Here is a 13,013-nt window from a genome sequence, read left to right on the forward strand (position 1 = left end):
AGCATACATGTATACATGTATATATGTAATATATATTATATTATATATTAATGTACATATATACACGTATATACATGTATATATATAAACACATATATATACATATATAATATATAAATACATATAGATATATACACGTATATTATTATTATAATATACCCATATACACATGTATATTAATATTATAATAATAGCATACATGTATATATGTAATATATATTATTATAATACATATATATAAGTATATATACATATATGTGTATATATTATACCCATGTATGTATTATAATATACATATACATTATATATTTATATTATATGTATATATATTATAATATACATATATACACGTATATACATGTATATTATTATTATAACATACTCATATATATTATCTATTATAATATACATATGTATATGTATATGTATTATACCCATGTATATATTATAATATATAGATACACCTATATACACATATATTATATACATGTATATATGTATATATATTATACATATATATGTATATTATAATATATAATATATATACATATATTATACATATATTATATATACATATGTATTTTATAATATATATATATATATATTATAATATACATACATATATATATAAATATATGTATAATATTATTATAATATACTTATATACATGTATATACATATATATTATATATATTATAAAATACATATATACATATATATAGATATTTTTGAAAAAATAAAAAAATTATAGTCCTAGTCCAAGCATACACCAAACGTAGGATAAGTGTTATCCAACTTAGACCAAGCCAAGCCAAGCCAAACCAGTCCCTAAGCATAGTCCATACCAAGACAGTCCTGTGTACCAAACGAGCCCTATAGGTTAGTGGCCGCATAAGAAACTGTAAACTTCATATGTTTTATTCGTGCACGTAACAAACTTTCGTTGGTAAAATTTGAACTAAAATGCCGCTGCAGACTAAATCCCATCCTTTTAGACATGGACAAAAAGAAATTCCATCCTTTTAGATGAACTGAAATTCGTTAGTATTTTACAGTTCTTTATGCCTAAATTTTAAATTTCTGGTTCCTTATGTGTTTCTAGGCCATGTACTTGTTTCAGTTATTGGGCTTGGGCCCAAATGAATGCATCAAACATAAAAAGGTGTTAAACACTTTTGTTAACATAGGCCAACTTCGGACCAAATAAAAACATGAGCCCCATAACATGCACCTAAAACGGTGCGTATTGTAATTTGGCGCCTAACATCATCTTCTGCAATTGAAGATTCGCAACAGTTGCAAGCGCAAGTTCGTTCTTTTTTTCCCTCTTCCTCCTTTTTTGGTTGCCGTCAAAATCACCACAAAATTTTCAAAATCTTTTCACTTTTATCCCTTGACGTATCACGATCGTATCGCGAGCATATTATGACCGTATCGATAGAGTATTAAAACTGTATCATAAAGTTAACATTCTGAAATAGTCTATGATATGCCAAGTGGCGTATCAAATACATATCGGTGCCGTATCGTATTCTTCATCACCCCATTTCCCTTTCTTTTTTTTAAACCTTTCTTCCTCTTTTCTTCTTCATCCCTCGTTTATTTTTTCCAAAATTTTAAAGGTAAATTACTCAAATAGTCCTCAAACTTATATCTGATATACATTTTAGTCCATCAACGAAATTATTCGTTCAAATGGTCCATCAACTCTATATTATTCGCTCCAGTGGTCATACCGTCTAATTTTCTGTTAGATTTAATCTAATTTTAAGGTAAATAATGACCAATTTGCTCTCATATTTAACAGAAATATTGACAGAATATAACGGTAGAACCAATGGAGCTAATAATGTAGAGTTGACGGACCAATTGAACGAAAAATTTAATTAAGGAACCAAAATATAAATCAAGTATAAATTTAAAGACCTTTTGAATAATTTACCCAAATTTTAAATTCCTGTGTTCAAATCAAATCCACAATGAAAAATTAAGGACTCGATAACTCATGAAACTTTTAGCGGGCTCGAGCAATAAAATATGGGCCGAAGCTTACTGAAGTGGGCCCAAAGTGTTTTTTTTGTCAGCAGGTCGAAAGTTTAACTAGCTGAGACTCATCTTCAGCTTCTCTCGCTCTGTCTAAAACCCTACTAACAAGCAGCTAGGATTTTAGGTGCAGAATGGTGGCGAAGAGGAAGCAAAAGCAGAGGATCATTCTACCTCCTGAGCTCCCACCGGAGGTCTCAGAGGACGAAATTGAAGTCTCGGACGAGGACAGGGACTTTGTCGATCAAAACCGAGAATACGCTGGCTTTCTCTCCACCTTAGACACCCAGTCCATCACCAAGTTTGTTCATTTTCTCTTATTTCGTGCTTTTGAACCTTAATTTCCTTTAAAATTTAATACTTACATACCTCTGAATTTTCATTGGTTGGGCCTGAGTTTTCAAAGTTTTGATTTCAATGTCATTTTTGTGTTCATCTAATCTACATTTATGTTTAAACAAAGGCATGTTACCCGCGTTGCTGATGTAAAGGAGGATGCTTTGGAAGCTCTGTATGAAAAGCGCTTAAAAAGGAAATCCTTGCACAAAGAAAAAGAGGATCCTGGGGTTCAAGTTGATCGTGTAGATGCTCTTCCTGTTAAAACCTTAGATGGACAACTCTACTATCGAACAGGTTCCTCATTTTTATTTTATTTTTTCTAGTTTGGATAATGGTAATTGGGGGAGTTGTCTTTGGAAGGTCTTTGGACGTACACTGAGTGTGCATGTTTTAAATTCTTGTGATGATGCAGCAACGAAGGCATCAAAAGCATCTGAAAACGATCCCACCGAAGAGGAAGCCAGTGGTGCTGCAGATAAAAGCATAGTTAAGCTGACAAAGGCTGAAAGGAGGGCAAAGCTTAAGAAAAGTAAGAAAGAGGCTAAGAAACAAGGAAAGGAGGCTGAACCTGAAGTCGAACAAACTCCACAAGAAGCAGTGCTGGTATCATCTGATTGGACTAGTTATTCTTCTGTTTTGCTTCTGAGTTTTACATTTAGTATACTGTATTATCTGTGTATCACATAAAAAATAAATATTTATTTATTTATTTTGGTTAGGCTGAGGTTAAAGAAGATCTTACAACTGAAGAAGCCTTTGAAAGTAAGAAGAACAAACTTGCAGAGCTGGGAATAGCGCTGCTTGCTGATCCAGCTTCTAATATAAAATCTCTGAAGGAGATATTACAGATCTGTAAAGATAACAATCATGCCATTGTCAAACTTGGACTCCTATCTCTGTTGGCTGTTTTTAAAGACCTTATTCCTGGGTAAGACCACAGTTCTGTTCCATGATGTACATTGATCTTTTATGATTTGTAGAACTCTTCTTTAGTATGAAATGTGGTGTACAAACGCCTTAGGACATGTGCCTACCCATTTCTGTCACACCTTTGGATCCTTGGGAGGAAAAAGCCTCTCAAAATAAAGGAGAGTTATGGTGGTTTGATTTTTTTGGAGAAACTTTACAGCGTTAATATTTCCAGTTAAGAATGTGCTAAATGTTTCAAATTAAGAATAAACACTGGAAGAATATACACCGAGCACATGTAAATATATGCTAAATGTTTCAAATTAAGAATAAACATTGGTATTATAGAATTTTGGCTGTTGAGGTGTTGGACGCCTTGTGTCTGTGTTGACACATGAAACTTGTGTCCTTGCCCACAAACCATTGTGCATGTTTACTCATGATCAACATTGTTTCTGTCTGCATTCCAGTATTGGACTGTAACTCTTATATGAATGTATTGCAGATATCGGATTAGGCTTCCTACTGAGAAGGAGCTAGAAATGAAGGTCTCAAAGGATGTTAAGAAAATGCGGCTATATGAATCAACACTGCTATCTGTATACAAGGTTGGCAATATTTTCTATGCTTGGTTACTTGTTATGGTTTTTGTTTCTTACTTCTGATTTCTGATGGATCTGCTACACCTTGAACAAAATAAATTATTAGTTAGTTTTATTAAGCTAGTGGATTTTGAATCATGCCAATTGCCAATTGCCATTTTTAAATTTGTTTCTTTTTCGTAGTGGTCATTTTGATGGATGATATTGTATTGTTTAGATTTTGGGGATGTAAAGTTTGTTTGGGTCATTGGACCAATCACTGAACCTACACTAGGTTTGTTCATTGTTTAAAAAAGACCTAAAGACCTGTAAAACGTTGTTGATTTATGTAAATTTGAAGAACAATTTTGTTTTGAAGAGTGGTAGATAAAATTTTGAGTTAATTTGTGTGGTTGTCCTTATAAATATTGTTAAAATTTTATTTTATGCACATTCTCAGGCATACCTGCAGAAGTTGGCAGCATTAGAAAAGCAGTCCTCATTTCAGCATGTGGCATTTCGCTGTATCTGTACATTGCTTGATGCAGCACCCCACTTCAACTACCGGGAGAGCTTGTTAGGTGTTGTCATCAGAAACATAGGCTCCCCTGACGATGTTGTAAGGTTTTGCTCTATCTTTAGTTTTTGTTCCCTAATTTATCCTTTTGGTAAGTAGTCTTACAAGGTGTCTTTGAAGGTCAGGATTGACGCAATAATTTGGAAAATGATTGTATCTTCAAGTTGGAGTACACAGTTTAACTCTAAATATGAGCATTAGCCAGCATTTACTTTAGGATTGAGCAAAACATTCAAGTGGAAATATTGTTCTTTGTTTAGAGTCTCAATTTAAAATTTTATCTGAGAAAGGAAAAATATTCTAAATTGGTCAAGGACTGATGATGTTTCTGGCTGCAGACTGCATGGGTGTTAAAACACCTTCTTTTGCCTAGAAACAGTTCAACATTGCCACGGTGTTGACCTTTTTTGTCAAAAAAATTAGACATGGTTGTTATTTTCATAATTATTTTTAAGAATAATGTTCTCATATAAAGATTTGTTTGAATGTGAACAGATATCTATATAAATATAAAAAAACTGCAGATGTATTGATGTGTCATCGTTTTTGGGATGAAGTTGACATGACACGTTCATGTCCATGTACCATGTGTAACACGTCTCTCATGTCTGTGTCGGTACATGTCACTTTTCTCGGTTTATTCACAAGATAATTGTGTCCATGATCATAGCCAATGTTTTCTTTTACTATTTCATCCATCTAACTATGAACTACTTCTTAACAGGAAACTGTGCTGTTCTTCCATCAAGTCACTGTTTACAAACGAGGGAAAACATGGTGGTGAAGCAACTGTGGAGGCTGTTCGATTAATTGCAGATCATGTGAAAGCTCATAATTGCCAATTACACCCTGACTCTGTGGAGGCATGAGATTACTTATCTATTTGTTATTTATGTTGTTTTAACCAATTTTTGTGCCGATAAACTCAATACTGGACCATCTTGCCTAACCATATACTAGGAGAAAATAAGACCAGTTCTCTATATCCCTCTGCCAAAAGAAAATTATTGATCAAATGCTGTAGTTTTATAAGGATACAATCAGGGTTATATTGAGTTAAGATAAAGTTGTTATTTCCTTACTTATGGCCGTCATCTACCGTTAGGCGGCACAGCCCCCAACCAAGGGAGTGGTTACGTCCAGTATGTCCCCCCTTATTCCCGACATGCTATAGTGCCCCGGGGTGGGTAGGAGCGGGTCGAGTCCGTATTGCCGCGGAGACTCCATGCTCAGCCAACTAGATGGCATATTTCTTGAGTTTTGTTTAAAAGGAGCTTTACTGTTTTGCGGTACAGAAATGTATATGGATATAGCTTTTCTCGGGTAATTTTGCAGCAACACATAATGCATTTGGTCAGTTGAACGTACATATGTTACCGTAGCTTGTGTCATACACAGGTTCACATAAACAAATGATTGTTGATAGGAAATTGTTGATTTTCTTCCTAGTAATCTACAAATAGTGGGAAGATGAATTTCGTGTTGGAATCATATTGTATAATAAGAACTCTTGTGGATTTTGTTTTTCCTCCATGCTTATTATTGTTAGTACTTCTGCAGGTTTTCTTGTCTCTGTCATTCGATGAGGATCTTGGGAGGGCTGCAAGAAATGATGAGAAACATAAACCCCAAAGCAAGAAAAGTAAGAAGAAAAAGCATTATGAGGAGGCACGTCAATTGAAGGAAAATGACAAAAAAAGGAGTAGGCAAGAGTTATTGACGAAGACAAGAGAGGAGGTGTTTTTCTGTTTTGCAAAATCCATTGACTTCTTGATCTTGCTTGTTTCAGTGGTTTTTCCTCTCAACCTATTGAATTTTGTAATGCTATACACAGGTTGCTGCTGATTACAAGGCTGTTGCTTTGGCCCCAGATGTTATGGAGCGGCGAGGAATGCAGACAGAGGCACTTTCTGCTGTATTTGAAACATATTTTCGCATATTGAAACATACAATGCAGTCATCAGCTTCCAGGTTTGTTTGCGCATCATGATTCTGATAACTTTGGATCTGTGATATCCTATGAATTTGCTTTAGCTTAAAAGACAAACCAGAGCAAGGAGGAGCAGATTGCTCACTATGTGTAGTCTGTACAAATAATTTTAATTTTTTAAAGAGAACATTTACAAGTTTGTAAACTAAGCATATACATTAGCATACATGAGTTTTAAGACTTGAGAGACCACTGATCACATGGTATCAGGAAAAATTGGCTTCTCTGTCTATGGGCACTATGGGGCACTCATGTTTACTTTTTCTGTAAATACAGCGTGTGATATGGTAAATAGATGCATTGTGGAAGAAACTCCTTGTAGAAGTGAATTTTCACATTTTGTATCATTGAAGACAAAAAGGATTTGTAAATTTTTCTGATTGGAAATTAGCTTCTGTTAAGTACAAGAAAAAAGATGGAGAATATGTCCATCTTGGCATAAAAAACTACAAATGCTTAACGAGAAATAATTTAAATTTAGCTCAAAACTCCTTCCCAATCAGATCACGCTAAAGAGAATGTACCTCAAGTGCTCAAATAAGCCCATAAAGAACGTAGGTATCTGATTCTGTCCTTTATAAAATTCACTTAAGCTACGTTGTCATTAAATATAGCTGTATTGTGAAACAGTTCTTTTTTCGTGTAATTTTCATATTGTTCAACCATATTTCTATAATTTTCTATCTTTTACCTTTTGATATTTTGACAGTTCATTCATAATGTTGATAAATGCATAAACATGAATGATCTTTTGAGTGATATTTTAAATGAAGCTCAGATAAGCCTGTTTATGAATATGCATGTGCTTTGCTTTGAGGAACTAGGTATCCAAAAGCAGTAAATGGCTACTTTGAGAGTGATGATTGAAATGGGAGATATATTCAGTTTTGAAGTCTGTCATAGATATGCTTGATTGAAAGTGGAAATCATTTATAATTTGTTCTTTGGGTAGTTTATGGATTTGCAATTCCCCTTTATTTCAGATTTCAAATGTATTGAATAATTTCCTGTGATTCTCCATTCAGATCCGAAGCAAATGCTAGTTTATCTACTGGTGCATCTGAGCCCCACCCTTTACTTGCTCCGTGTCTGAAAGGATTAGGAAAATTCTCGCATCTAATTGACATGGATTTCATGGGGGATCTTATAAACTATCTGAAAAAGCTTGCTTCTGGTGGTAGCGATTCTGAGAATACTTCAAAATGTTTGACTGTATCTGAGCGCCTCCGTTGCTGCATTGTTGCATTTAAAGTGATGAAGAGCAATCTTGATGCCTTAAATGTTGATCTGCAGGACTTCTTTGTTCAGCTTTACAATATTATACTTGAATATAGGCCTGGAAGGTTTGCACTAAACTTTTTAATGCCAAAATTTGGTGTTAAAACATTTCTCTACCTTCTGTGGCATCTAGTTGGTATCTTTGTGCATTTTATGAAGTAAATAACCTCAAATTCCTATACCCATATTTACTGGAGTTCTGGAACTTAATTTGCATCTTTCTATTAAGAATATTTGTTGTGATAAGCTTATTTCCTGCAATGGGTGTATTGATTTTTCCTGTCAACTTAGAGACTAGTATAAATGCATGCTTTCTAGGCGGGTTCAGCTAATGACTTACCTAAAAAAAATTACCTACTGGTTGTGTTCATGGAACAGAGATCAGGGCGAAGTATTAGCTGAAGCTTTGAAGATAATGCTGTGTGAAGATAGACAACATGACATGCAGAAGGCTGCTGCATTTGTAAAGCGTTTGGCCACATTCTCATTATGTTCCGGATCGGCAGAGTCCATGGCTGGTATGTTCTTGTTTAGAAATAAAGTTATCAATATCTTGTTATGGATTTCTTATTCCTGTTCCCCATTTGAATCTTTTGTAGCTTTGGTTACTTTAAAGCATCTTCTTCTGAAGAATGTCAAGTGCCGAAATCTGTTAGAAAATGATGCTGGAGGTGGCTCAGTGTCAGGTTCTGTCGCTGTAAGTTCTCATGCCAACATCTGCTTCATGATATTTAATGAATTGGAGCCTGCGGCCAGCTTGCATTTCTGAAAATAAATTTCCAAAAACACAAGTTCTTTTCATTTTGATTATCATGTGAAGGAATTAGCTTTATTTAAATTCTGATCTACAGCTCTGGATGCCAAAACTGTAGAATTATCTTTTATCTAAATTCTAATCCACAGTAGAGAGGCCAAAACTATCATTTTGCATGCTGGAGTCCTTTAATTTCCCTCAAGGATGCCTCAATAATTCCCCATGAACCCATGATACCACTGATAAAGTTTTACTCACTTTTGTCTGCGTGGCCTTTAGTCTCCCATATGGAAGATAGACGGATAAATTTTTCGTTTGCTTTCCTCTCTGCATGCTTATGTTTCTCACAATGGTCCTCTCTTCAGAATCTGAAGTCCATCTATAAATGTAGCATAAAAGACTCATCCAGTTGAATGCACTAGTTAATTTGTCAAGCAGGAGGGGAAAAAAAACAAAGAGAAAAAGGAAGAAAGACCTTACACCTAAACTTGCACAAACGTATGCAATAGTTCAAATGATGCTTGTGCATTGTTCACTCTGTGCAGAATGCTATGTAATATAAAAATGAGAAATGTCTGTCAAGCTTGTTCATTCAGCAAGTAATCTTTATAAGTGATTTTATATAATTATTTTTTAGTTTATATGTGATTTTGGTTTGGTACATTTGACATCATTACGTGCTTACGCTCTTTATAATGCTGAATGTAACACCCGTTCCTCTCGCTCTCTTCTCTCCCTTCTGATGCACAGAAATATCACCCATATGCTTCGGACCCCAATTTAAGTGGTGCTCTTGCTTCAGTCCTTTGGGAACTCAATCTTCTAACCCAGCATTATCATCCAGCTGTCTCAAGTATGGCTTCAAGTATATCTAGCATGAACACTGCTCATAACCAGGTTTATCTCTCTACCATCTCTCCTCAACAAGCTTTCACGGACTTTTCCTTGGAGAGGCCAGAGTCTTTCAAGCCACCGAGTGACATTAAAAAATCAAATAACAAAAGGAAAAGAGGAAGTGACCCTTCCGTATCAGCTGTGATAGAAACTTCTGCAGATACAACTTCAATCGACGAAGATGATGTGAGAAAGAAGCTTTCTGCTCATTTCATGCTTCTTCGTGACATTAAGGAGAATCAGAGATTAAGGGCTGAGCTAGATGGCACTACATCATCCATACAACTATATGAAGAGTATAAACAGCAAAAGAAAAAGGCTAAAAAGCCGAAAGTGAAGAAAAGTAGAACTTTGTTGACTGTCAAGTAACATTCTTGGTCTTGCAAGTTCCGTAGAAAAGTTTAGTGAATTTGTTCAGTTGAACCTGACTCTCTCTTAGACCCTCAAAGAAAAAGAAAAAAGAAACATGAAAAATTGAAGAGGGAAATGCGAAACGGGTCAGGAGAAATTTTGATTGTAACAGTGATCTCTATCAGCCTTCCATTTCGGATTCATCTGTAATATTTTGCTCATTCTAAAGAATACTAATTTTCATGATATTCTTGGATAATGCGTGCATCTTTGTATCACATGTGGAATTTGTGTCTGGCCCATCATTTAGCTCCTAAATCTATTCGTAGAGCAACAGATCATATCAAAGCTTAAATAATCCGGACTCCATACTTGGCTCATTGGATGCGTCATATTCTTGGCTTATATTTAGTGTGCTCCAGAGTTATGGTTTTTAGGCCTTTGTTATGCTCTGCAGATATTCTGAATGATGGTTTGTAAGGGAAAACAAGCACTTAGTGGTTTTATTACCCCTGCACCCGAGGTTATCGGTTCGATTCCTCCTTTCCTCAATATTGCTTGTTAAAAAAATAAAAAAATTGCTGACAGATCCTATTAACTAACTACTAGTAAAGCAGAAAACAAATGACCAGTGGAGCTCCCAGTTGCATTTCTTGTTCAGAAATGTGACATACATAGCCATATAAGTGGGGTCTTAACTAAACCATATCTCTTCATGGGACCAGAGCAGAGCCACAGATATTTGAGTGATGCTAATTAACTTCAGCCCACTCCACCTTTTCAGCTTATAAACATAGCATGTGCCACGTGGCAAAACACTATTAGCTGGTTATATATCTACAATCCTTACTCATTCCAAGTTTCCATGCCTGAGGAAAATAGATTGAAAGCACAGCACAGCTAGCTCTTGCAAATTTGAAGCTAACTGTCAAATATGGAGACCAGTGTTGCATGCTACGCCAGAGGAGCTTTTCCAGTGCGTAATGTTTCATCTCAGCATTCAAGCTCCCTAGTCTCTCCAGCTTCCATCTCTTCATCTTTCAATTCTAAGGTATTAACACAAGGAGTTTTCACTTTCAGACATATATGCATGCACATATTTTTGGCCAAGTTAGTACAAATTGCTGCTTGAGAATATATACCAATATATAATGGACTTCTTCTTTCGATACGTGCCCAAATGGTGCTCTAATGAAAATGGTGGATGAATGAAATATACATATTGTTAAAGGATTTTTGTATGCATGGCAGGTTTTGAGAACAAGCTCTCTATTTGGGGAATCATTGCGTATGGTGCCAAAATCATCCCTGAGAGTTTTAAAGTCAAAGAACAGTTCCAGTGTACCCAAATGTGCAATTGGTGATAGCTTGGTAAGATACAAAAAGAAACCTCATGTTATTTCCTAAAAGTTAAAACTGGCTTACAAAAAGAGCTGCACAACCAGTATAGCCAAAAGGGTCTTTATGGAGCTTAAATACAAGTTTTTTTTTGTTTTTTTTTAAACAATTAATTTGTGATTGTAGGAAGAATTCCTAACAAAGGCAACCCCAGATAAGAAACTGATCACATTGTTGATATCAATGGGGGAAGCATTAAGGACCATTGGATTTAAAGTGAGGACAGCTTCTTGTGGAGGAACAGCATGTGTGAATTCTTTTGGAGATGAGCAGCTTGCTGTGGATATGCTTGCTGATAAGCTTCTTTTTGAGGTCAGACTTAATCTATATATGCATATTACACAAATGGGATAGTTTGAATTTTGCAGAAGAAATATACTTTTTTCAATGCATGTTACAATCAGAAGTTACTTCTCCTAAACCACACTTGATTGTAAACTCTGGTCTTCAGAATATTGTCAAAACTGATTTCTGTCTTTCAACATCTAGGCCTTAACTTACTCACACGTTTGCAAATATGCTTGTTCTGAAGAAGTTCCTGAACTCCAAGACATGGGAGGCCCAGCTGAAGGTCTGCTAATCTTATATGGAAATTCATGTATTCATATGTGCACTCAATATATATTTGAACATTTACTCACTAGTTAATCATAACATAAACAGGTGGATTCAGTGTTGCCTTTGATCCACTTGATGGCTCCAGTATTGTCGACACAAATTTCACTGTAGGGACAATTTTTGGGGTGTGGCCAGGAGATAAGTTAACTGGGGTAACAGGAAGCGATCAAGTTGCTGCAGCCATGGGGATTTACGGGCCTCGAACAACATATGTTCTTGCTGTTAAAGGCTTCCCTGGCACCCATGAGTTCCTTCTTCTTGATGAAGGTTTGCTTTCATATCACAAAATTAAATCTCATATAAAGTTCTCACCCAACAATGATTTGATCAGCTCACTTCTATGATAAATTTCAAACTTAATGCATGGCTTCCCTCAATTTTCTCTACAAAATGCATTGGTTAGGAAAATGGCAACATGTTAAGGAGACAACAGAAATTGGTGAAGGAAAGCTATTCTCCCCTGGAAATTTGAGAGCCACATTTGACAACCCTGACTACAGCAAGGTCAACTCTGCTTTTCTAAATTTTATTTTATTTATGTGTTTTTAAAAGACATGCTACTTTCTTTTCTTTTTTCACTCTTGTTGTAATTTCTTGAATTTTTATTTAACAGCTGATTGACTACTATGTGAAAGAGAAGTACACACTGAGATACACCGGAGGAATGGTTCCGGATGTTAACCAGGTCTTTACTTATCTTAATTAATTAACACCCTTTGACTTGCCTGAGTTTAGTCAATTTCTAGTCATTAAGAAAACAATGCATCTAAAATGACACACAATTATCGGGTTTGCAGATTATTGTAAAAGAGAAGGGCATCTTCACCAATGTGATATCCCCAACTACCAAGGCTAAGCTAAGACTGTTGTTTGAGGTAGCTCCATTGGGCTTGTTGGTTGAAAATGCTGGAGGTTTTAGTAGTGATGGCCACCAGTCTGTGCTAGACAAGGTGATCGTTAATCTTGACGATCGGACTCAAGTGGCTTACGGATCCAAGAACGAGATTATCCGCTTCGAAGAAACTCTATACGGATCGTCCAGGCTCAAGGAAGCAGTGCCTGTTGGAGCTGCTGCCTAGTGACTAACATTTACTTGGTTAATTATTTCCACCCCCATTTTTTTCTTTTCTTTTTTTGTTGGAAAAATCAAGCTATATAGCTCAAAATAGTTATTGTGAAATTGGAGACACAAGGTTGTATTTGTATTAAGAAGTATAAATCAAGTAAAAATTGTTGAAAAACATTTGATCAGCAGAAAACAAAAGCGTCCATGATTTTTAA

At 35.4% G+C, this 13,013-nt stretch overlaps 2 protein-coding genes across 2 annotated transcripts; both read left to right on the plus strand.

The window, feature by feature from the left end:
* LOC18778690 (nucleolar complex protein 3 homolog) lies at nucleotides 2,069-9,994 on the plus strand. The gene is made up of 13 exons (XM_007213498.2): nucleotides 2,069-2,344; nucleotides 2,507-2,676; nucleotides 2,795-2,985; nucleotides 3,102-3,310; nucleotides 3,797-3,899; nucleotides 4,333-4,496; nucleotides 5,174-5,312; nucleotides 6,010-6,186; nucleotides 6,284-6,420; nucleotides 7,465-7,782; nucleotides 8,096-8,235; nucleotides 8,317-8,414; nucleotides 9,222-9,994. Exons 1-13 carry the CDS (start codon nucleotides 2,178-2,180, stop codon nucleotides 9,732-9,734), a joined length of 2,526 nt encoding a protein of 841 aa, XP_007213560.2. The 5' UTR covers nucleotides 2,069-2,177; the 3' UTR covers nucleotides 9,735-9,994.
* LOC18780308 (sedoheptulose-1,7-bisphosphatase, chloroplastic) lies at nucleotides 10,539-13,013 on the plus strand. The gene is made up of 8 exons (XM_007213817.2): nucleotides 10,539-10,767; nucleotides 10,968-11,087; nucleotides 11,241-11,426; nucleotides 11,604-11,685; nucleotides 11,778-11,999; nucleotides 12,136-12,236; nucleotides 12,346-12,417; nucleotides 12,530-13,013. Exons 1-8 carry the CDS (start codon nucleotides 10,651-10,653, stop codon nucleotides 12,809-12,811), a joined length of 1,182 nt encoding a protein of 393 aa, XP_007213879.1. The 5' UTR covers nucleotides 10,539-10,650; the 3' UTR covers nucleotides 12,812-13,013.

The sequence above is a fragment of the Prunus persica genome, chromosome G4 (assembly GCF_000346465.2).
Source record: "Prunus persica cultivar Lovell chromosome G4, Prunus_persica_NCBIv2, whole genome shotgun sequence".
Lineage (NCBI taxonomy): Eukaryota > Viridiplantae > Streptophyta > Magnoliopsida > Rosales > Rosaceae > Prunus > Prunus persica.